At 41.6% G+C, this 25,187-nt stretch overlaps 1 protein-coding gene across 1 annotated transcript in view; it reads left to right on the top strand.

Annotated features, from left to right (window-relative positions):
* Positions 1-25,187, top strand: part of LOC108705049 (intermediate conductance calcium-activated potassium channel protein 4) — a 42,814-nt gene extending 17,627 nt beyond the window's left edge. The window contains exons 2-8 of the mRNA XM_041571678.1: positions 4,155-4,250; positions 13,283-13,701; positions 13,991-14,126; positions 15,812-15,922; positions 19,373-19,491; positions 20,231-20,300; positions 24,201-25,187. Coding sequence (XP_041427612.1) covers positions 4,155-4,250; positions 13,283-13,701; positions 13,991-14,126; positions 15,812-15,922; positions 19,373-19,491; positions 20,231-20,300; positions 24,201-24,347 — 1,098 coding nt within the window. The 3' untranslated portion in view covers positions 24,348-25,187. The remainder of the gene's footprint in view (positions 1-4,154; positions 4,251-13,282; positions 13,702-13,990; positions 14,127-15,811; positions 15,923-19,372; positions 19,492-20,230; positions 20,301-24,200) is intronic.

Raw genomic sequence — 25,187 nt, 5'->3', positions numbered from 1 at the left:
AGCCTCTTCCTTTATATTGAGTTTTAAATCACATTTAAACATAGACACAGCCCCCTTATTTTCTATTTACCTGCCTCTCATGAATGCAAAAAGCCACTGTATTCATGGATGGTGGCCTCAGGTCTCTGTTCTCAAAAGTGGAGGCACTTTTCAAGGTACCTTCCACATTATGAATGACTCCTCATATTTCTCAAACAATGTCACCTATATTCAGGGACGATCCTGGCCCCTCCGCTGCCGGAGGGGGTCGGGGGGGTCCATGAGGGCTGCAGAGAGAGCCAGGATTCTAGAGCAGAGAGCATACTCTCCACTCTAGACGAGCCGAATTTCCAGTTTGAAAACCAGAAACTCAGCTCTTAAAGTACCACCCCTGGTACCTAGTGGGGTGCTGCTGCCTGAGGTGAATTTCTCAACTCGCCTCATTGGCACAACACCCCTGTCTATATTTTAAGTCAGTGATCCCCAACCAGTGGCTCATGAGCAACAAGAGGTTGCTCACCAAACTCTCACATCACTCCTGATGTGGCTCCCAGTGGCCAGGCCCGGATTTGCAGAGAGGCCACCAAGGCCCTGGCCTAGGAAAAAACACTGGGGATGCGCAGGAGATACAATCGTTTTTTAAATTTCCCGTGTGCCAATCCCCATTGCTCCGGTCCCGATGATGAAAATTTGAGAAAATAAAAGGGAGGGTACAGGGCGATGAATGACATCGGGCCTAGGGGAGCCCACTATATAAATCCGGCCCTGCCAGTGGCCTTAAAGCAGAGGGTAAATTTTAGGGATGCACCGAATCCAGGATTCGGTTCGGGATTCGGCCAGGATTCGGCCTTTTTCAGGAGAATTCGGATTCGGCCGAATCCTTCTGCCCGGCCGAACTGAATCCGAATCCTAATTTGCATATGCAAATTAGGGGCAGGGAGGGAAATTGCGTGACTTTTTGTCAGAAAACAAGGAAGTAAAAAATGTTTTCCCCTTCCCACCCCTAATTTGCATATGCAAATTAGGGTTCGGATTCGGTTCGGTATTCGGCCAAATCCTTCGTCAAGGATTCGGGGGTTCGGCTGAATCCAAAAAAGTGGATTCGGTGCATCCCTAGTAAATTTAATACATTTCCCAAAGAGAACAAATTTGCACACATATCAGAATAAAAATTTGAATGTCGCAATGTAATATTCTTTATTAGGCTTTTATTGCATTGTTCATTGCAAAATTTTTAGACATGCTTGAAGGTGCCGTAAACTTTTGGCATGAGACTTTTTCATGAACAAGTTTTTATGCACTATGGAAAACTATAAAATTCACAATTGCTATCCTACTGTCATGTGAGGGGCAAAGGGTTTACAAAATGTTTGCACAGGCAAAGTTGTCCACCTATGACCTTTATTATATTCCCTCACAGGCGCTTATTTTTCAGTTCTTTGCTTAGAGGCAAGATTTGGTTGCCTAAAACCAGATGTACTGCCAAAGAGTCTCCTATAGTGTTCAGGTCAACATAAGGACTATGAACTAGCCAATCACAGCTCTTATTTGGCACATTTCTAGACTGTGTACATGCTTTTAATATGACCCTATCTACCCTACTGTATATTCAAATGTAATTTCCCATGATACTACCCGCAAAGCCCACACCCAACCTTTAGCCATCCTCCCCAATACAGCTGCACCATCTGCTCTGAGGGGCAGCCCATTCCTGACACAAAAGCTTGCAGTTAACTGAAAAATCAGCCTGGTCCCCTTAAACCCAAAACCCTCCTGCCTATTCTTTATTTATATTCCTTTTTTAGAGTCATGAAAAGGACATAGAAAAGCATTAGAAGTCTTGCAGTTTTGGGAAACATCCAGAATTAGTTTTCTTCCACCCCGGTTACACAAAAGCTTCCTGAGGTTTAACAGTATACAAAGCAAACTTTTTTTTTAAAGAACAATGTGAACTGGAGAGCAGTCACTTGTACATCATAAGGTGAGAGGGTTAATCAGACATTTGCCAAATAATAGCTCCCTTTGGCACCAGCAAACAGTGAGAAGTGATGTAATGTGCCCTATCCAAAGCTACTTGTTTCCTTCAATTGAACTGACATCATTAACTGTAAGCACAACACAAAATTATATTAATGATTCTATTTGTGAATTGACATGTGAAAACCTGGTGGCCGCTCAGTGGAGATTTAACCCCTTGCTTGGAAAAGCGTACATAAAGCGCACATAACATTTAACTTCCATTGTTCTCTTGCTTATTGGACCATCAATTGAACACTTGTGACTTGTGTGGACATTCTGGAACGTTCCACTCCCATTGGGAAAGAAATATTTTCACCATGGTATTATCACTTGAATATCTTTGTATTTATTGGTTTTTATTTCACCCACTCAGTAGATAAGTAGTCCTTACCCACACCAAGTAAATACACCTCACTCACAATAATAGGGCCACTAGAACTCAGCGTGGGAATCGAGCACTCAAGCCTATAGAGTTCTTGTTTACTAAGAACAGGGTGAATGATGATTCATTTGATCATACATTTATTTACCCTACTCAAATCTTTGAACAACTGTTCTCATCCCGGGACCTTGTTAAGAGTAACAAGAAGTTTATGTCTTGCATTGGGATCTCAGAAGCCATGCCTGTGTGGTGCTCTATTGTACTTGACTACTCCCTCCCTGTTTTGTCCATAATTACCCCAAACTGACATTTTTTTTATATTAAACAGTAAACAATCAGAATTTCTTTGCATCAGTCTTCGATGCCAACATCATATTAAAACACTGCTTCTCAGCAAGGCATCAGGGAATCCAGCTCAATTGTTAATATAGATCCTGCAGTCAGTCCACTATAACCTCATGCCATAGGCCTGGTCAAGTCCTCTATGAGTTCTCATGCCATAAGCCTAGTAAAGTCCTCTATGAAGTCTCATGCCATAGACCTGGTCAAGTCCTCTGTAAGGTTTCATGCCATATTCCTGGTCAAGTCCTCTATGAGTTCTCATGCCATAACCCTGGTCAAGTCCTCTATGAGGTTTCATGCCATATACCTGGTCAAGTCCTCTATGAGTTCTCATGCCATTGGCCTGGTCAAGTCCTTTATGAAGTCTCGTGCCATAGACCTGGTCAAGTCCTCTAAGAAGTCTCATGTCATAGACCTGGTCAAGTCCTCTATGAGGTTTCATTGCACATACCTGGTCAAGTCCTATATGAAGTCTCATGCCCTAGACCTGGTCAAGTCCTCTATGAGGTCTTGTGCCATAGGCCTGTTAAAGTCCTATATGAGGTCTCATGCCATAGAGCTGTCCTATATGAGCTGTCATGCTGTACACCTGGTCATGTCCTCTAATTTCTAATGCTTTAGACATGGCCAAGTATTCTATGAGGTCTCATGCAATTAACCCAGTCAAGTCCTATATGAGTTCTCATGCCATACACATGGTCAGGTCAAGAGTCAATTCAAGAGTCAAGAGTGAGTTTATTGTGATTTCATCCATATACGTTTGTACAGTACACAGTGAAACGAAACAACGTTCCTCTAGGACCATGGTGCTACACAACACAACATAGATGTACCGGACAACAGACAAAAAGTGCAAGTGCAAAAATATGCAACTCCTGCAAGACAGGTCAGCACAGTGCAGGGACAGGACAAGACAGTGCACACTCAGCAGATGTAATATGTTAAGTAAATAATGCTAAACGTCAGAAATGATGGGTGTATCATTGTGATATGACAGTAGCAAGAACATGATAAAGAACATGATAAAGTGCAGATGTGCTCATAGGGAACAACTGTATCCAATGGCTATTTATTTATACAGTGGCTGTGTAACGTTGTGGTATATAGTAAGGTCAGATGGAGTGTGTGTGAGAGAGATCTGTCCGGTCCCTGAGTATTAGGAGCCTTATGGGTTGGTCCTCTGGGAGGTCTCATGCTGTAGACATGGCCAAGTCATTTATGATGTCTCATGCCATATAAATGGTCAAGTCCTATATATAAGCTATCATGCCTTACGCCTGGTCAAGTCCTCTATGAGGTGTCGTGCCGTAGTCATGGTCAAGTCTTCTATGAGTTTTCAGAGTGTATGGTAATGATGGGAGGACAGGACCCTAAACATGATTTTAATATCATTTATATATATTTAATGTTTTGTTTATGCTTTATTTTACAGTGGTTTCCATACCTTTTCTTGGTGAAGTGCAGCATAAGCATCTCTACAGTAATCCTGATTATTCTGATCATTGCCTTCCACTTCAAGGAGATTCAGGTACATTTCTTCACACTTCTTTTTTCTTACATAGTTACATAGTTAAATTGGGTTGAAAAAAGACAAAGTCCATTAAGTTCAACCCCTCCAAATGAAAACCCAGCCCCATACATACATCCCTCCCTACTTTCACATAAATTATATATACCCATATCTATACTAATTATAGTTCTTTTCCTCTAGTCTGAAGGGGAGGCCTCTGGTACGGTGATTCTCTTTATGGGTAAAAAGGTCCCCTGCTATTTGTCTATAATGTCCTCTAATGAACTTGTAAAGTCTAATCATGTCCCCTCACAAGCTCCTTTTTTCCAGAGAAAACATCCCCAACCTTGTCAGTCTCCCCTCATAATTTAACTCTTCCCTCCCTCTAACCAATTTAGTTGCACTTAGTCTCTGCACTCTCTCCAGCTCATTTATATCCCTCTTAAGGACTGAAGTCCAAAACTGCCCCCATACTCCAGATGAGGCCTCACCAGGGACCTATAAAGAGGCATAATTATGTTTCATCCCTTGAGTTAATGACCTTTTTTATGCAAAGAACTTTATTTGCTTTAGTAGCCACAGAATGACACTGCCCAGAATTAGACAACTTGTTATCTACAAAGACCCCCAGATCCTTCTCATTTAAGGAAACTCCCAACACATATTATTTTTGCCACAGTGCATAACCTGCATTTATCAACATTGAACCTCATTTTCCAGTTTGCTGCCCAGTTCTAGGTCCCCCATAGACACAAAGATTTCTCTTGCTGAACGACCGATTTTAGTGAAGTCCAACCAAAATTATCAAAATTATGGTGCGGTTAGTGGGATTCGAACGATCGAACATTTTACGATTTTTGGCCGACATCTGTCAGGAAATTGATCGGCCAGATTAAAAAATCTTTGTCGGTCCCAGTGCAATGTATCTATGTTTGCAGGGCCAAGCAGGCAGCTACCCTTTGTTTTCCTGGCAAATTGGTCTTTTTAGTTGGACAATTCGTACGATCGTTCCGAGATAATCGTGGTCTCACGATGACAATCGGATCTTTTAAAAATCTCAACATCTATGCCCAGCTTTAGTGGCAGCATCCTGCATGGAACCTATAGTTCTGCACAAGGACTGATGCAAATATTTCTACAGCTCTTAGACTTTGTCACAACCAAATAACCAGGTGTCAGTTTCACTTTGTTCCACTTTAATACTGAAGTTTATACCGTATATATTATTAAGTTGAAGAGCACCAAAGCTCAGTGGCTATTTCAGGGGCACTTGATGTGCTCCACAGCTTTTGCCAGATTAAAAAGGTCATTATTCTCCCATGTTTAGTTGTAGTAATGGTGTACTTGGGTTGGTTTGTTATTTGGGTGTATTGGGATTGCTATGCCTTGTAAATGTAGTCCTTACTTTCTACAAGTTGTGGGCAAAGAGCAAGTTATATAAATAAATCAGAATCTCATATGTCTGGCACTATGGCTGTATTGTCTAAGCATACTTGATGAAGAGGCATATTGTGTCACGGAAATCCATTAATATGACTCATTACTCTTTTTGGATGGGTGTTATTTGTTATTTTTCAGTGGCTGGAATTATTTCTCATAGGCACAGCTCAATGTTATTCCAAGCTACCAATTAATTTTTTGTGGGTTATATGCTGGCTGTAACCCAAGATACTCTGCTGATTTCATTTGCTTGTTTTGTGTAATAAATACACTATTGCTATGTTCGTGAAATGTTTACATTGTTATCTACCTGGGTACCGGTTACACACCATACAGCCACATTAGTCACCGGTGATGCCCAATAAAAACTGACCGAAATCTATTGCATATGATGACACCACCTTTCTATTTCAGCCACCCATCAAGAACTTAGTAAATTAACCTCCCTCTGTTGCTTATGAAAAGACTACAATTCTGTGCCAGCTGCCCACCAATTACTCATCAAGCTATCCCTCTGTTGCCTATGAAAAGGCTAGCATTCTGTCAGCTGCCCACCAGGAACCCATTGAGCTAACCCTCTTTTGCCTATGATGAGACTATCATTCTGTGCCATCTGTTCACCAAGATCTCCTTGAGCTAACCCTCTATTGTGAGACTAGCAATCTATCAGCTGCCCACCGTGAATTTATTGAGTTAATCCTCTATTGTGAGACTAACAATCTATCAGATGCCCACCATGAATTTATTGAGTTAACCCTCTATTGTGAGACTACCAATCTATCAGCTGCCCACCATGAACTCATTGAGCCAACCTCTTTATTCTCTTAGTCTTTTAAATTTACTTACTAAGCTCTGTTCTTCAAATATTAAGTCTCTTTTTCTCATAAAGGGGGATGACCATGAAATTGGCCAAATGGTTAGAAGCAAGAGAACCCACTGGCAACTGGGCCCACCGGGAGTTTTCCTGGTACCCCAGTGGGCGAGTCTGACACTGTATTGAGTAAACCCTCTATTGCCTGTGATGAGACTAACATTCTGTCCCTGCTACCCATTATAAACTCATTGAGTTAACCCTCTATTGCCGGTGATGAGACTAACACTCTGTGCCAGCTGCACTCCAAGAGCATATTGAGCTAACCCTCTGTAGCATATGATGAGACTACCATTTTGCGCCAGATGACCACCAATTACGCATTGAGCTAACCCTCTGTTGCCTATAACGAGACTAGCATTTTGTGCCAACTGCCCTCCAAGAACCCACTGAGCTAACCCTCTATTGCATATAGTAAGACTACCATTCTATACCAGCTGCCCACCAAGAACTAATTGGGCTAACCCACTATTGTGAGACTACCATTCCATCAGCTGCCCAAAATGAATTAATTTAGCTAACCCTGTATTGCCTATTATGAGACTAAAATTCTGTGCCAACTGTCCACCACACCAAGAACATATGGAGATAACCCTTTATTATCTATAATGAGATTACCATTCCATGCCAACTGCCCACTTAGAACCCATTGAGACCCCACCACTGAAGACATGTAGTAAAGCCAACCATTGTTCAAAAGCCCAACCTTTGAACTGGTTTTGTTCCAAGCCTAAGAGCCATAGCACTCAACAACACTGCATTATACTGGCTAATACAGATGACTCTCTCATCTCTCAGACAGACACGGCCATGCCAGACACGTGTGACTAATCTTCAAGCTCTCACCTGTCCTCACTGCCAGCTCAGAGCAGGACGGGAATTAGCAATACACTGGCAGTTATTTGTGTTCTTGGGCACAGGCTACAGCCTCTGTGCAGTAAATGACTTGTGTCTGCTGAAGACTGAAGGAACCTGTTATTGTTATCCCCATCGACTCCCTGCACTGCTGGTCCTGACTGCATGTTCCAGCTAAGCAATGTAGCGCTAGTCTAGTCCATGACATCTAAGGCTCCCACAAAGCCTTGTTCTGTATTTAACAGGCCTGTGAAGAAGTGTTTTTCTATAGATACTATTCCCCTAATTCAAAAGCCACAAACAATAAAAAAAAATGAAGACCGATTGCAAACTGACTTTAAATCAGTAGCTATCTTCTGAATCTTTCACTAGTATAAGGAAACATTATTATTCTCCAGATATGACTTTCTCTCGTGTAAGGCTGTGCTTCCTCCATATTTCCTGATCTTGTGCAAACAGAGATTATTTGGCAAGGAAATATATATTTACGTGTATTTATGTACAGGAACACTATGCCCCGGTGTTTGGATTTTACGTGTGGTTAGAACTTCTCTGTGTTTGTCTATAATCTAATCTATAGAGTGTGTGTGACGAGTGTGGGCAGATCGAGTATCCATGTGTTCAGCCCCACCTCTACTAACTGGGAACCCCTGATAGGACTTATCTTTCTCCTGGATCCAACACTCAACCTGTATCTCCCTGAGACAGAGATACTGTAAAGGGCAACTTGTAAATGTTATTGAACTTTTGTTTTCCTCTTCTTCATGCCAATAAGGTGCTATCGGGTTGCTAGGAAATACATTGCCCTTTAAAGAAAAACACCTAATATGTGACTGCATGTCTTGAATGTTAGTACAGGTATGGGACCTATTATTCAGAATGCTCAGGACCTGGGGTTTTCCAGATAAACAGTCTTTCCATTATTTGTATCTCCATACTTTTAGTCTATTAAAAAAACATTTAAACATTAAAAACCCCAATGTGGTTGTATTGCCTCCAATAAGATTTAATAATATCTTACTTGTGATCAAGCACAAGGTACGGGTATGGGATCCGTTATCTGGAAACCCGTTATCCAGAAAGTTCCGAATTAGAGAAAGGCTGTCTCAATTTTGTCCAAATAATCCAAATTTTTCAAAATTTCCTTTTTCTGTGTAATAATAAAGCAGTAGCTTGTACTTGATCCAAACTAAAATATAATTAATCCTTATTGGAGGCAAAAGCAGCCTATTGGCTTTATTTAATGTTTGCATGATTTTCTAGTAGACCTAATGTATGAAGATACAAATTACAGAAATATCCATTCTACTTGGTTGGCGGAACCAGCCCTAATGGACCCAGCACTATGTAGCTTTAGCTCCTCAGTTACCTCCACTTACCTTCTGCCTACCTTTCACTTTTCCCAATGAAAGACACATGATGGGCATGTACTTTATACTGGGGCCTATGGCCTTCCGCTGCCCTTGAAAAATTGCTGGTCTTGAGGCAGGAGTCATATAGAGTGTTAGGCATCTGGGGCATTGTCCATGGCTAGAATGCTCTACTAGTCCAACCACATGCTTGGCTTGCAGCCAAAGGCTCATGCTACACCAATCTATTTGACCACTGTGGTCCCTCTAGGGAGAACTCCTAGGGGCAAATTCACTAAGGCGCGAAGCGCCGAACGCTAGCGTTTTTTCGCTAGCGTTTGACATTTTCGCTACTGCGCAAATTCACTGGCGTAGTTTCGCTAGTGTTACTTCGCAACCTTACGCCAGGCGAATTTTCGCTAGCGACGAAACTACGCAAATTCACTAACTTGCGCAGTGTACTGAACGCTACCTTTTACGCTAGACTTCCTTCGCCACCTCAGACCTGGCGAAGCGCAATAGAGTAGATAGGGATTGTTTAAAAAAAAAGTCAAAATTTTTTCTAAGTCCCAAAAAACACTGGTGTGTTTTCTACATGATGGCTGATAGGCTGAAAATGATCAAAACTTTTTTGGGGCTCCCCTTCCTCCCCCCTACATTTCCTGACTCATGGCAACTTACCTATACAGTGGGCACATGTGTAGGGCAAAATAAAATTTTTATTTGCTGATTTGAAGGTTTTCTAGGCATTTGTAGTGCAGATACGTATTCCTCCATTGAAATTTGAATTTTGCGCCGTATGCAAATTAGCCTTCGCTAGCGCAACTTCGCTTTATATAGCGAATCAACGCTAGCGCAACTTCGCAAACTTACGCTACCCCTGTGCGCAACTTCGCATTTTAGTGAATTTGCGGAGCGCTGGCGAAAATTCGCCTGGCGAAGTGCGGCGAAGAGCGGCGAAGTTGCGCCTGGCGCAACTTCGATTCTTAGTGAATTTGCCCCCTAGAGTTTATCTTGTAGTTTTTATTTCTAAATTACACTGTTTACACTGCAAATAATTCACACTACAATATAAAATATCATTCCTGAACCAGCAAGTGTATTTAGTTGTAATATTGGTGTGTAGGTGCATCTCAGGTCATTTTGCCTGGTCATGTGATTTCAGAAAGAGCCAACACTTTAGGATGGAACTGCTTTCTGGCAGGCTGTTGTTTCTCCTACTCAATGTAACTGAATGTGGCTCAGTGGGACCTGGATTTTACTATTGAGTGCTGTTCTTAGATCTACCAAGGAGCTGGTATATTGTGTTAGGGAGCTGTTATCTGGTTACCTTCCCATTGTTCTGTTGTTAGGCTGCTAGGGGGGAAGGGAAGGTGGTGATCAATCCAACTTGCAGTACAGCAGTAAAGAGTGACTGAAGTTTACCAGAGCACATGACTGTCACATGACTGGGGGCAGCTGGGAAACTGACAATATGTCTAGCTCCATTTCAGATTTCAAAATGCAATATAAAAAAATATGTTTGCTCTTTTGAAAAAACAAATTTCAGTGCAGAATTCTCCTGAAAAAGCACTATTAACTGATGTGTTTTGAAAAAAACATTTTTCCCATGACAGTATCCCTTTAAATGGAGATAAAGAGCACAAGTTGAGCAAACAAAAGATTGCTCTAAAGTCTTGTCTAGATCTGCAAACACTCTTGGAGTTTCACATATAACATCTGGTGGGGGAGGAGGGAGAAGAGCAAGGGGCATGGTCAGAGTCATTGTTATTACCTCTTGGGAAAATAAAAGAACACTGGGATATTTCCCAAATGTATTTTTCTGCAGAACTCAAAGTCTTACACAAACTGCTGGTCAGCAGCAGCATAATTAGAAGTCATTGTGGCCTACAGCAACAAGATTTTAGGAATCCCCTAACCCAAAAAGATCTCTTTCATTTTTATAATGGAATATTGCAACAATTAGGACTGTGCCTGTATATTCCTGCCCCCCTCCAGCATTTGCTGGGCCTGCCCGCTCTCTAATGACGGTCATGCTGGTTGGCCATTGACAAGCTTGGTTCTAACAATGACTAGTTGTATAGTCTGGTGACCGTGTAGCTGTAAGTAAATGCAACTAACAAAGAATGCCACGAGCAGGGAGCTGTAATGTGTTTATTTCAATACCAGCTCTCAGCAGGGGGTAAAAAACATAATTCTAGTTACTAATCAATGGGAAATTAGCCGGAGTGAATATGTCTGTGATGAAAAAACAAACATAAAAACAGAACCATGTGGCTGGATTTCGTTTTGTGGTTATGTAACGTGAAAATACTGCAGTTTCTCTCGGCCACCATGTTACAGATCCAGTGGTAAAAGAACATTTCCAGTCTGGAGAACGGAAACCCTTTTTTGGTCCCACTGTCCCATTTTGTCAGTGCACTTACCTTACCTTACAGCAGGGGTCCCCAACCTTTTTTACTCGTGAGCCACATTTAAATGTAAAAAGAGTTGGAGAGCAACACTAGCATGAGAAAGTCCAGGGGGATGTCAAATAAGGCCTTTGATTGGCTGTTTGGTAGCCCCTATATGGACTGACAGCCTACAGGAGAGTCTGTTTGGCAGTACACGTGGTTTTTATACAACCAAAACTTGCCTCTAAGCCAGGAATTCAAAAATAAGCTCCTGCTTTGAGGCCACTGGGAGCAACATCCAAGGGGTTGGAGAGCAACATGTTGCTCGCGAGCTACTGGTTGGGGACCACTGCCTTACAGAATGGGAAATCTGATATAAAATTAGGCAGTGCTTCCACCTAACAGCAACAAGGGATATTGTGATTACTGGTATACTCTGATTGGCTACAGGTTGACTCTAAAGGTGGCCATACACAGGGAGATCCACTCATTTGGCAATGTCGCCAAACGAGCGGATCTCTTGCCCACATTGAGATGGGCGATATCGGGCTGGGCTAGGATCAGAATGGAGGCGATACGGGTGGTCGGATCGCGGGACTGAATCAACGAACAGATGCGGTCGCAAACCAACGGGACTTTTTTACCATGCCCGATCAACATCTGCCCGACTTTCGCCCAGATATCTATCGGGGACACCTGCCGGGATGGCCCAACACACGGCCCAATAAGCTGCCGTCTCGGTCTGTCAGCAGCTTTTATCGGCTGCGTATTGGGGCCTTAAGCAGTACCCTTTTGGTGCCCACTGGTGGCACATAGACAAGTAAAAGGAAAAACACAGAAAGAAAATGCCAGCACTCAGTCTAACCCACATTCTGGAGTTGAACAGCTGCTATAAATTATGAAAAGCCAATATTTGTACACAAAGAGAAAAATAGCCAGCGCAAGGTTTGCCTTTAAAAATAATTATTACAAAAAATGAGGTGTTGAACCACACTTTGGCCAAAATATGTAAGCTCACGTGCCACGTCAAGGCCCTAATTGTAGTTGAGCCCTACACTATCCATTAGTGTTCTAAGTATGTAGTGCATTAACCTTGATGAAGATGTTAAGGATATATACTCCCAAAAATAACATTTATAAAAAAAGCTATTCGTAAATGTAATCTCAAACGCAAAACGGCTTTGTCTGTTAGGTCCTATCTCATCCAGCCATTTCTCACAATGCCTTCCCACCTGAGCAGAGACACTGCTTTTATTACTTCTCTCTGCATTCATCAACACAGTAAGGCTCATGTACTAAACGGTGTTATAACTCACCGTGAATTTTACCAGCCGTTGTTGAGGTTCTACTTGAGTGCATCTACTGCATGCCCTGTGTACTCTGCATTTAGTGGCATAAAACGATGGCATCATTAGTGATGGGCGAATTTGCATCATTTTGCTTCGCCAAAAAATTTTACGAATTTCCTACGAAATGTCGAAAAATTTGCAAACCGGCACGGGCTTCTCATTTTTGACGCCGGGGTCCATTTTTTTTGACGCCGGCAAATTTTTGTCAGCGTATTTTCGCTGCTGTTGCGTGAATTTATTCACCGCAGGCGAATCGCGCAAATTCGCCCATCACTAGCCATCATATATAATCCTTGTAGTAAACACAATTCAGCAGGAACAGCCTCTCTGGTTGCTAATAGCCTGTACTGAAAAATTCCATAGAATGTTGTCATCGTAAATATTCCTCTGTACTAAACACTAGTGATGGGCGAATTTGCGCCGTTTCGCTAAAAAAAAATTCGCGAAATTGAGCCACCTTCTCGTTTTTGACGCCAGTGCCCCTTTTTTGACGCCGGTGCCCGGTTTTTGATGCGGGCGTTTTTGATGGTGGCGTCCATTTTTTCAGACGCCGGCGAAATTTTTTTTTTTTGACACCAGCGAATTTTTGACGCGATCGGGCGTTTTGCGAATTTATTCGCCGGCGGCGAAGTGCGCAAATTCGCCCATCACTACTAAACACCCGATTGTGGGAAAACATGTAAGCTCAGTGTAGACCTTGCCCACACATATAGGGGTTGTATTAATATATTTAGGAGGCATTGTAATGTGGTGGAACATTTATATCATTCTTTTCTTTTTTTTCTACCCATAGATCTTTATGAATGACAATTCCTTGCAAGACTGGCGGATTGCTGTAAATGCAAAGAACTTTGGCTGGATCCTACTGGAGGTTGTGGTGTGTGCCATACACCCCTTCCCATATGAACTGCAGTGTGTGGAGGGACAGGGAAACAACTCTGAAGAACAGACATTAGAGTTCCTCTCGGAAGCAGACATATTTCTGTCCATTCTCATGTTCCTGCGGGTCTACTTGTTACCCAGAACTGTTCTTCTCTATAGTCGTGTGCTGGGGGATACCTCATACAGAACCATTGGCTCCCTCAACAAAATCAAATTCCAGTACAAGTTTGTTATGAAGGTCTTGATGAACACATGCCCTGGCAAGGTCCTCCTCATATTGTCCATAAGCCTCTGGATTGTCTCCTCCTGGGTCCTGTCTGTGTGTGAGAGGTCAGTGGCCACTGGTAGTTGAATTTCAAACCTATGTGATTGAAGCCTGTGAAGAAAATGTAATAAATGTGAGCCTTTACTGGTCTACTCTTGTAAAGCAAACATATGTTTGGTTGTTCTGGTTTTCTACACCAGGTGTATAATTTGCATCTATTAATACATTGACTTCTACTTCTTGCATTATGAAGAACGTGACTCTTCTTCTGTCATAGTGTTTTGTCATTGTGTGAAGTGTCTCCAACACTTGAGATGTACTTGCTTGTGACTGTATCTATTAATGCATTTTCAGGAAGAACAACGTTCCCACCGGAAATATGACCAGTGCCTTGTGGCTTATCCCCATCACCTTCCTAACCATTGGCTATGGGGACATGGTGCCAAATACCGTTTGTGGCAAATTGGTGTGCCTGTCCACTGGAGTTATGGTGAGAGTCAAGGGATTAGTACAACATGTATAGAAATAGTGCAATTCTCTAATATACAGGCAGAAGAAAACCTTCTACAGAACCTGATTTTTCTCCAACACAATGCAATTGTGATCATCGCCATAGGGCAGTTAATAAGTACAAGGTTCTATTGTGACCTGCATCAGCTGGTGCCTTCTAATTTGCATGTATGAATGACGCACTGTATGGATGACACACAATCATAAAGGTGAGTCAAGGGAGAACTAAAGCCTAACTAAAGAAGTAGCTAGAAATCAGCAACCACAGCCCTTTAGCAGTAAAGATCTGTGTCTCCAAAGATGCCCCAGTAGCTCCCCATCTTCTTTTCTACTGATTCACTGCACATGCTCTGTGCTGCTGTCACTTACTGAGCTTAGGGACCCACTCACAATATACAGTACACATAGAATAGAAATGTCACAATATAAGGCTGATTAGTAATTAATACACATAATTACTACATGGCAGCACAGAAACCAGTGCAATTAGCATCAGAATTTAATAATCAGCAAACCTGTAGCATCAGCTTATATTACAGCCAGGGAAGCTCATTTTCTGCTGGATAATTAGTGACGAGCCCTAAGCTTAGCTTCTCAACAGCCAATCAGAGCCCACTGAGCATGTGAGTGTCACAGACACTTTCCAAGATGGTGACCCCCTGTGACAAGTTTGAAGTCCTGGATCATTGCTGCTATCGAGAACTTGAACATTTAGGGGTAAATTCACTAAGATTCGTAGTTGCGCCAGGCGTAACTTCGACCGCATTTCGCCACACTTCGCCAGGTGTAGTTTCGTCAGCGCTCCGCAAATTCACTAAAATCCGAAGTTGCGCACAGGGGTATTGTAAGGTTGCGAAGTTGCGCTAGCGTTGATAGAAAAAAATTTAACTTTTTTTGAAGCAATCCCTATCTACTCTATTGTGCTTCGCCTGGTCTGAGGTGGCGAAGGAAGTCTAGCGTAAAAGGTAGCGTTCAGTACAATGCGTGCGTTAGTGAATTTGCGTAGTTACGTCCTTTGCGAAAAGGGTGCGAAGTAACACTAGCAACTTTATGCCACCGTTCGTTAGTAAATTTGCGAAATAACGAAAATGACCAACGCTAGCGAATTGACGCTAGCGTTTCGGCGCTTAGTGAATTTGCCCCTTAGGCTGGTGCAATACTGTAAGTTCGTTATAAATAAATATGGCATTTTTACCATATTTATGTTTAGGGTTTAGTTCTCCATTAAGGGTGGCAGGGGGGTAGACATACATCCTTTCTCCAGCACTTCATGATGCTGAACACAGTTAGTTCTTCCACTTTCAGGCCAAGAAGCAATGTGCAAAAACATGGGAGATTGCACCCATAATAAATGATCTTTGTTATCTGGAATACTATTCATTATTGAAAGAATAACCATTTTTTGGGTATCAACTCATAGTTTAAGAATCCTTAGGGATTCTTTGATGCCATAATTTGTGGGTTTGGATGAATACTGAATCCTTCAAAAGATTTAGCCAAATGCCGACCCAGATCTGAACCCTAATTTGCATAATCAAACCCAAGAAAGATCCAAAAATCTTGTGCATATCCTGAAATAACTCAGGGAAAGGTTTGGATCCAGTTTGGCTGAGCTCGATGGATTGTTGCCACTGAAACCCACCATATTGTCCCTGTCTCTTTCAGGGGGTTGGATGCACCGCTCTCATTGTTGCTGTAGCTGCTCAAAAACTGGAGTTCACAAGGGCCGAAAAGCACGTTCACACCTTTATGATGGATATACGTTACATGAAGCAGGTAACATGCAGGAACCAGGTGTAAATGTTGACTAATGATTTACTGTAATGACAATTTTGAAATAATTGAAGGACATTTGTTAATTTTAGAATAATCAGATTTAAGTAAAAGTATCTTCCAGGTGTTTATTGAGCTTTGCAACCAGGGAGAAATTACATTAAAAAGAAAATGTGGGAGGATGACAAATAACCTTAGACTACAGCTGCCTGTACCAGCCTACAAGCAAATATTAAGAGATGAAGAAGTGTGAATATAATTTGGTATACAATATGGGAATGGTGTAAAGCACAGCAGGTATCCAAATTGAGATCTTTTGGAACAGCTCGAGTCTGGGCGACTCGGACAATACAGCTCTGGGTGTGACCTCGGGTTTCTTTATATAGCCGCATACAAGACTCCAACTTCCTCACAGGAAGCAATTAAGTTTTGCATGCAGGAAAACCCACATTTTATGACTCATGGCGGCCAATTAGCAATAGCATCACCTGCTTGAGGGGCATTGAAATAAAATGGGGACGAGAATTACACAGCGCAAGCTAATTGTGACCTCATGGAAACATAATGCTTATAGCAGGTTGCCGGGAGGGGGAGTTTCCTCTTGCAAGTGACTAGAATGGAAATGTGAACCAAGAGCCCTCCAGCTGTTACAAATCCCAGCATCCAATTGACTGCCCAAACTGTGTTTTATAAAGGGTTACCTTTGGAATGCTCCCTCTTAAAATAAGTCATTGTTATATAAAATAATTTTCATATTATATAGATAAAAATGAATATAATATGTATAGAGTGTACAGGTATTGGATCTGTTATGTGGAAATCAGTAAACTTCCAGTAATGGGAAGGCCATCTGCCCCAGACTTTATTTTAATAAAACAATTCAATTCATTTTCCGCTGTAATAATATAAAAGTAGCTTGTACTTGATCCCAACTCAGATATAATTAATCCTTACTGGAGACAAAACCTATATAAACTTTTTTTCATGTTTATATTATTATAACCTTAATTTGGGGACTGTCTCTTTAAATAGCAATTAACCCTTGGCAATCCAGGGCCCTGAGTCCCTTTTGAGTATGAAAAGTACTGGGAACTGGGATTTAAAGCTCAGTGCCTCCACCTAGGGAACACACCTCTGGGGATTTCCACTAGGAAAAATAAAACACACACAGTTTGCAATAAAACAAATGTAAACTGTATTTAGTAACTGTAAATCACACAATATCAATTTACTCTGGAGAACCTGTGCAGACTATAAACCCCTGGCACAGTCTCTCAATGCCACAGTCCCACACCGGGCAGATAAATGTAGACTAAATCCGGTCAGTTCAACGTCCCTTCCCCAAGAGCTCTTATGTACCCAGGTAGCGCTACCTGTCCCAAGGTACCTTTCCCTTTGACAGAAGTAGCTGCTCCCACGTGGCAGGTACACGAGCAAGACCTGTCCTCACCCTGGGGAAATACACAGTAGCCAAAGTATCCACAGGCAGGAGATAGAAACTGTCTCTCGCTGATGCTCAAATACTTTCTCCAGCAGAGCAAAATACAGCCTTGCCTTCTCCTTCTTCCTGGAAACTCCTTTCAAGCAGCAGTGTCACTGTGCATAGAGCTGATTTTCTCTAGCTGCTGCAACAGGGATCCCTTTATAAGCTCTGTCTGAAACCCTGTACATTTGGCTCCAAAGTCAGGCACTCCCTCTCTCCCAAGGATGCACTGGGGCGCCCAGCCAATCAGATGGCTCCCCAGCCTGTAACTGGGCTGGATGATGTCACAGACAGAAAAACAGGGGGGATTTTTCTGATCCCCTACATTATTTTTTAGTAGACTTATTGATGTAGACTGGGTATCCCCAACCCTTTTTACCTGTGAGTTACATTCAAATGTAAAATGAGTTATTGAGCAACACGAGAAAAGTACCTTGGGGTGCCAAACATGGGCTGTGATCGGCTATATTGTTAGCCCTATTTTGACAGGCAGTCTACAGGAGGCTCTGTTTGGCAGTACATCTGGTTTTTATGCATCTTAAACTTGCTTCCAAGCCAGGAATTCAAAATTAAGCACCAGCATTGAGGCGACTGGAAGCAAAATTCAAGGGATAGACGAGCCACTGGTTGGGTATCTCTCATCTAGACTATTAAGTATAAAGATCCATATTATGGAAAAATTATCCAAAAAGCCCCAAGTCCCAAGCATTCTGTATTACAGATCCAATATAAAGTAATTGGCTACAAAAATCTGTACAATTTCTTCTCTCATCCCACCCCCCCAAAACGAATGCAAATACAATAATAATTGGATTATACTAGCAATGAGCTCGCAATCAAATTTGAGCAACTTTAAATGCAGACCCAGAATAGGGTGGGGTTCCTTTGAAAGTAGGGTGGGTTTTGGGGTAGAGCAGGGACATATCTGGGTGAACATGACCATGAAATTTTGATGCTCTGACTTAAATTGTCCCAATGTTCCATTTAGGAAGAGTGGGGGAAGAGATGATTGATACCCACTGATAAAAACCGTGATTCAACTTGCACTTGGGACTAGACAGTAGAAAAGAAAACCCCTTCAGATGTTCTTATACTCTCAAGTAGTTGTGAATTGATCTTCCCCTGCTGCCAATTTTTAGCTTCTTCCGCCAAATCCTTCTGCCAGACCGAACCAAATCAGAGCTTAGGGGCAGGGAGGGAAATTGTGTAACTTTTTGTCATAAAACGAAATTGTGTAACTTTTTGTCATAAAACAAGGAAGTAAAAAGTGTTTTCCCCTTCCCACCCCTAATTTGCATATGCAAATTAGAATTTGGGGGTTCAGCCGAATCCAAAATAGTGGATTTGGTACGTCCCTAATTCAGACAAACGATTAGGTGGGGGAAAAAAACCTTGGCCAAAGACCTAATTTCCACTTGTGTGCAGACTGGCCAATGGGTGAACTGATTATTGGCACCACTGCTAAAAATGAAAATGAACGCAAGTAGAAAGAAACTCGAGTAGAAATGTTAGTTCAATAAAGCACTGAATGTTGGTTATAAGCCATAAATGTATTAAAGAAAATTTGCTTAACCAATTTCTAAATTCATAAATGATTAAAAACTTAATTTTTAATGGAAATTAAACTGTAATAAGTAAGTTAGCAATTAACAATGGCATTGTTGAAAACTTGCCCCACCAACCTTCATATTTTATAGGCATTCTGAATAGTTGAAAGACTTCCAATACTTAACTCTATACAAGATAGAATCGCATGGTGGTTAATAAAGTGCAAGCATGCCTGAAGATTATTTCTCTCTATATTAAGGCTTTGTCATGTATAAGTAACGTCACATACCATGCTATACGAGTAGTGCTGTACCTACATAACCAATATAGTCACAGTGTATGAGGAGTCAGAACATTGGTACAGAAGAGATGATGGAGAAGAGGTGGGCAGTGTTAAGTCAGGTTTATCTATGTTTCTACAGATCAAATGTGCTGCTGCTAATGTGCTTGGGGAGGCATGGCTCCTGCACCGACACACTAAGAAAGGAGACAAGGCAAAGACTCGGCAGCACCAAAGGAACCTTTTTAGAGCTATCCATGAGTAAGTCTTCTTGCATTTGCCTAAATCAAAAGGATACAGTCATGGGAAAAATGTATTGTTAAAACACATCAGTTAATAGTTCTGCTCCAGGAGAATTCTGCACTGAAATCCGTTTCTTAAAAGATCAAACAGAGTTTTATATTTAATTTTGAAATCTGACATGGGGCTAGATATATTGTCAGTTTCCCAGCTGCCCCCAGTCATGTGACTTCTGCTCTGATAAACTTCAGTCACTCTTCACTACTGTAATGCAAGTCGGAGTGATATCACCCCCCCCCAGCAGCCTAACAACAGAACAATGGGAAGGTAACCAGATAACAGCTCCCTAGTAGATCTAAGAACAGCACTCAATAGTAAAATCCAGGTCCCACTGAGACACATTCAGTTACATTGAGCAGGAGAAACAACAGCCTGCCAGAAAGCAGTTCCATCCTAAAGTAAACCTGGTAGTCCCCACCAGCCCATACCTGCTCCCTGCATAAAACTATTGCCCCTGACCTCCCTCCCTGGCCATTGCCTTGAGAAGTAAAAAGGTTTTCATGGGAGGCTGGAGGGAGTTGGAGGAGGCTTTGTGGCTGGGGCGGGGGGCCGGGGGAGGGGTGGGGGCCCCTGCTGCAGCAGCCCTGGTGGGTCATGGACCCCTCAGTTCAACACTGGAAAGGACTTTCCTCCAAGGAATGAGAGTGGTGGGATGCCATCAATGTGTAAACAGTTTAACAAACATTGATTTGTTCCCTAGATTTCGTCATAGACGAATAAGCCACAAAAATCTGAAGGATCAGATGAATACCATGGTGGATATTTCCAAGGTAAGACTGACAGCTGCATAAAAAAAACCAAAGAAAGCAACGAATATCACCATCAAGTTTGAATGTGTAGTTGAAGGTAGAAAAATTAAAACAAACATTTGAATAGTTGTTCATAGGCTGTACAGAGAGATACAGTATCGCACATCTATTCTACCATAATTATTCTCCTGTACTAAGTACAATTCTGCAAGAACAGCCTCTAAATTGCAAATTAAAGATATCATAAATCCAGCATTGGAAATCCATGTACTGAGCACAGTTCAGCAAGAATGGTTGTCTAAGGGGGTTATTTACTAAACTCTGAATGGAAAAATCACGAAAAATTTGTGATTTTTTATTTTTATAAAATTGGACTTTTAAAAAATCACAAATTTTTTGGAATTTATTAAACCCAGAGGATGGAAAAGTCTGAATCTGAAAATCCGACCTGACGAGGTTGCATATAAGTCAATGGGAGAAGTCCCAATGATTTTTTGATGCGTGCTTGGTTTCGTGCAATACCCCGAAGTTTTTTTGGGCAAATAGCATAAGAAATCTGAGTTTTTGTGTGAAAAATCTGAAAAAATCGTTAAAATCAGATTTTTTCCCGCAAAGCAGAAAAAATATAATAATAAATAAAAAAATATACCGGTAATAATAAATAAGCGTAAAAAAAAACGGAGCGGATTTGATCGGAGTTTGTAGCAGAAAATATTGAGATAAATTCAGACTTTGATAAATAACCCCCTAAGTGTACTCATAGCCTATAGGGAGAGATACCATGATCTTTCAAAATTAGGCCTACCCCTGTACTAATCACCATTCGCTAGGAAATATTTAGGTTATACTTGGCCCTGAATATCCATAATAAAAGAATTTCACAATTAAGTCTTGGGGTCAGTTTATTAAAAACAACAAAGTCTGGAATCGGTACCTCAAGACTTCGATCATTTTGCAGACTTTTATCACATATGCGGAGATCCTTTAGACTAATACCATTACTAGTCCCATTATAAATGATCCTTTTCTTTCCACGAAAATCCAATGAGTCTCATCACACCGATATATTCCAATGAAAGTTGCCGTGTACTAACCGAAATCTAACGAAAGCGTGCGGTGTGAACAAGGCCCTAGGGGACCTGAAACCTACACAAACATGGCTGAACCAGTGGGGATAATTCGCTCGTATCCATTTTTTCAGCTGATATAGATGTTAGAGTTTCATTTACTTTCATAAGGAATATGTTTATGCTAAATGTTAAACATCTGGAAAAGTTCAGCCCCGAGTTTCCACAACTCAGTAAACGGACCCTGCATTTATTTATTTAAAGTCTGCATGGTCATTAGATTGGCTCCTTCTTTTGATGTGTGAACATCCAAAAAACAAACCTTCTGGGCCAACCCTCCTTGACAATGTGATTACCAGTTTATGGGGCAGAGTTAATTATATCCAAATTTTTGTACTGGAAATCTTCACCATACTTCGCGCAACTACGTCAGACGTTATTTCGTGATGACTATGCGTATTCATTGGTTGAATTTGGTTCATTCAACCAAAACTCGGCAAATGAACGCCGGCGTACTTTCACCATCGAACATTCGTTAGTGCAAAGGTTTCTCAGCGAATTTTCTCTAGTGTTATTTTATTCCTAGCGAAACTTCATTAATACACTTTTTTCAATTTAAATATGGCGGCTACATAAAGGTCATATGTGTGTGTCTTTATTAGTGATTTTAGAAGTGGCCACTTATTATTAAATACTGACACAATAATGTTGAAGATGTAGCTTCATCTTATCAATTCGCCAACCAAAGCCTGGCGAAATCGACTTTGGTGGAAAGGGCAGTGTTTAGAAACGTTCAAGCTTTGTTAAATTTGCGGATTAATGATCGTTCACCTGGACAAAACTTCTCTTGCGCTGAGATTTTTCGTTAGTGAATTGTCTTTGTCGCCTTTTAGTAAATAGGTGATGTTGTTGTGAATTGTTGAATTTTCACGACAAATAAAAAACACAATTCGCCCATTAGTTAATGTTCCCCTATATTCAAAGGCTTATGTCTGCCCTAAATAGAATTATTATTATTATTATTAATAAAGAAAACAGTAGTTTTCCTCAAATTGTAAGGCCAGTCTCCCTTGCAATTTGGGTAAGGTCAAGGTTGACTCCTTGTAGGGCCAGGAACTAGGGTAACCTGGAGAGGCAGCTGCCTAGGGCTCAAGAGGTGAGAGATGCAATTTCGACAGCGAACACCAGTGGTATAAATAAACAGGTCTGTCTCCTCTATAGCAAACCTGGAGAAGCAGTGCAGTCAACACGGGGCAGAGATTGGGTGGAGTCAGGTGGGGAGTGAGCGGAGTCCAGGCGGAGTGTGAGCGAAGGCTGGAAAGATGCAAATCCGAGTGTGCTGGGCCCCTCTAAAAAATTTTTGCAGGGGGCCCGGTGCACTCTAATTACGTCACCGGTGACCACTCTGGTGCGAATGAGCATCCAGTTGGGGGTTTTGAGTGGAGAAGTGGGAATAGGAGGCTGGTGGGGGAGAGCAGAAAGATAAGGAGTTGAGTGAAGGGCTCCAGGTTATTAGTATTGCCTCAGGTGTACTGTATATACTACTTGGCCCAGCTCTGCTCCCTGTTCCCTCTATAAGGCTCTTGACTTAAGAAATTTGAACCAATCAAAATGTTCTTGGGCTACAACATGACATGTGCTTGTTCCAGCAATGACACTTTTTCGTGAAGCCATTGAAAAAATGTATACGGCAGTAGTACTTTCAGACACTTGTAAAACTAAATAATGGAATTAATTGAGATATTTCAAACTGGTGAGTCTTAATCATTGACTCTAATAATTTTCTGAGGCCTTGGAAACAGCAATCAAGGACCCTAGCTCTGGAGGGCTACAAAGAGAGACAGGGTCCCTCGGCCCCATTTTGCAAATTTGTGTGCAGTAGTAGATTACTCATGGGGGCAAATTCACTAAAGTGCAAAGCGCCTAACGCTAGCGTAAATTCGCCAGCGTGACGTCATTTCGTTACTTCGCTGATTTACTAACGGGTGCTGGCGTAAATTCGCTAGCGAAGTGGACCTACTCTAGCGATATTTCGCACCTTTACGCCAGGCGAAGTTGCGCTATGGCGAAGGGATGTAATTCACTAACTTGCACATTTTACTGAACGTTACCTCTTGCGCCAGACTTGCTTTCGCCACCTCAGACCAGGCGAAGTGCAATAGAGTAGATAGGGATTGCTTCAAAAAAAGTTGAAATTTTTTCTAAGTCCCAAAAGACGCTGGCGTCTTTTCCTTTTTTAAGGGTGATAGGCTGAAAAAGATCATACATTTTTTTGGGGGTACCCTCCTTCCCCCCTACATTTCCTAACATATGGCACATAAACTATACACTGGGCACATGTGTAGGGCAATATAACAACTCTATTTTATTTTATGAAGCTTTCCCAGGCTTGTGTAGAGTAATGTATTTGTTGCTACATATACGTCCATTGTACTTTAACTTGGCGCCTTATGCAAATTAGGCATTGCTAGCGTAACTTTGATTTCCTTGACAAATTAACGCTAGCGCAACTTCGCTACCGTTCGCTTCCCTGAGCGCAACTTCGGATTTTAGTGAATTAGCGGTACCCTGGCAAAGCCTGCGCTAGCGCAACTCCGCAGGTTAGTGAATTTGCCCCAGTGTCTTCACAACATATTAGAATCCATGTTCATTTCCAAAGGAAACCATTTTTGCTCTGACATTTTTGATCTCACTGTTCTACAACCTTATTTTTTTTAGCACCAGGTGATTTTGAAAGCTGAGGTTTCTTCTTTTGTTGGCCCAGAATATTCCCGGCTAATTCCTATTCATTCCACCCCTACAAAAATCACAACTGAAAGTTCCTTTTGACCATTGCCACTATCTCCCCATCCAGATGCAGATGATCATGTACGACATGGACTTAAACGTCAGCTCATCACACAGAGAACTGGAAAAAAGGATCGACCAGCTAGACAAGAAACTGGACGATATCAGTCGGCTCATCATAACGACCATAGAATCTTCACAGCTTTCCCACTGACCTTGGACAGTAGGACTCCTGGAATTCCTGGATCATTCTCCAGTTTCTTTCTTGAAGTTTGTTTACTGTTTTAGAATTATCTGCCATTTACATTCCCCTTCGTTGTTTGAAGGGTTTAATGAAATAGTGCTTTACCACTGAAAACTTGCTGCTGATGGATCTCATCTCCTAGGATTCATTTACTTATATCACTTTAGATCCTGATGAAGCATCCCGTTTCATTTAGCTGAGTCTTACTGGACTTTTCACAAGTTTATCTTGTCCTGGGTATACTGGTATAAATAAGGAGAAATGGATTCCTAGGCACTTATAAAACATTCCAGATCAGTGTATTCTACCACTGGTGTTCACGCTGGCAAGAAGACCTTGAGCTTGCCATGCCTACGTTAATCTCTTTGCTGGCAAAGAGCCCAGCTCTGTTTATCACTGACAGTGCAGGAGAACATGAGCCCTGTCTTCCAAAAGCACTTATATGCTAGAATATATGTTACATTTAATAGGGAGCTATCCTAAAACTAAGGGGCAGATTTATCAAGGGTCAAAAGGAACTCCCATGAACTTAAAATTCGACCAATTTATTATTGAATTCAAATTTTTCAAACTCGGGTGAATAGGATCGACCCGAAAACTCGAATCGTATTCTAAACAAATTTGATTCGAGGACGGCTGCATACAACTCCAAATTGATCCCAGGACGTCTTCCATAGGCTAAAACAGCAATTCGGCATGTTTTAGGTGTATGAAGATGTAGGATAAATTTTAGAAAATCGAATTAGAATTTTTTAAAAAAACTCTAATCGAATTTTAACAATTCTCTAGTCAAATGTGACAGTTTTGGGA

Source organism: Xenopus laevis, chromosome 7S (genome assembly GCF_017654675.1).
Source record: "Xenopus laevis strain J_2021 chromosome 7S, Xenopus_laevis_v10.1, whole genome shotgun sequence".
In the NCBI taxonomy this organism is placed as follows: Eukaryota; Metazoa; Chordata; class Amphibia; order Anura; family Pipidae; genus Xenopus; species Xenopus laevis.
The sequence above is the reverse complement of the archived record's forward strand: the minus strand, read 5'-3'. Positions and strand labels throughout refer to the sequence as shown.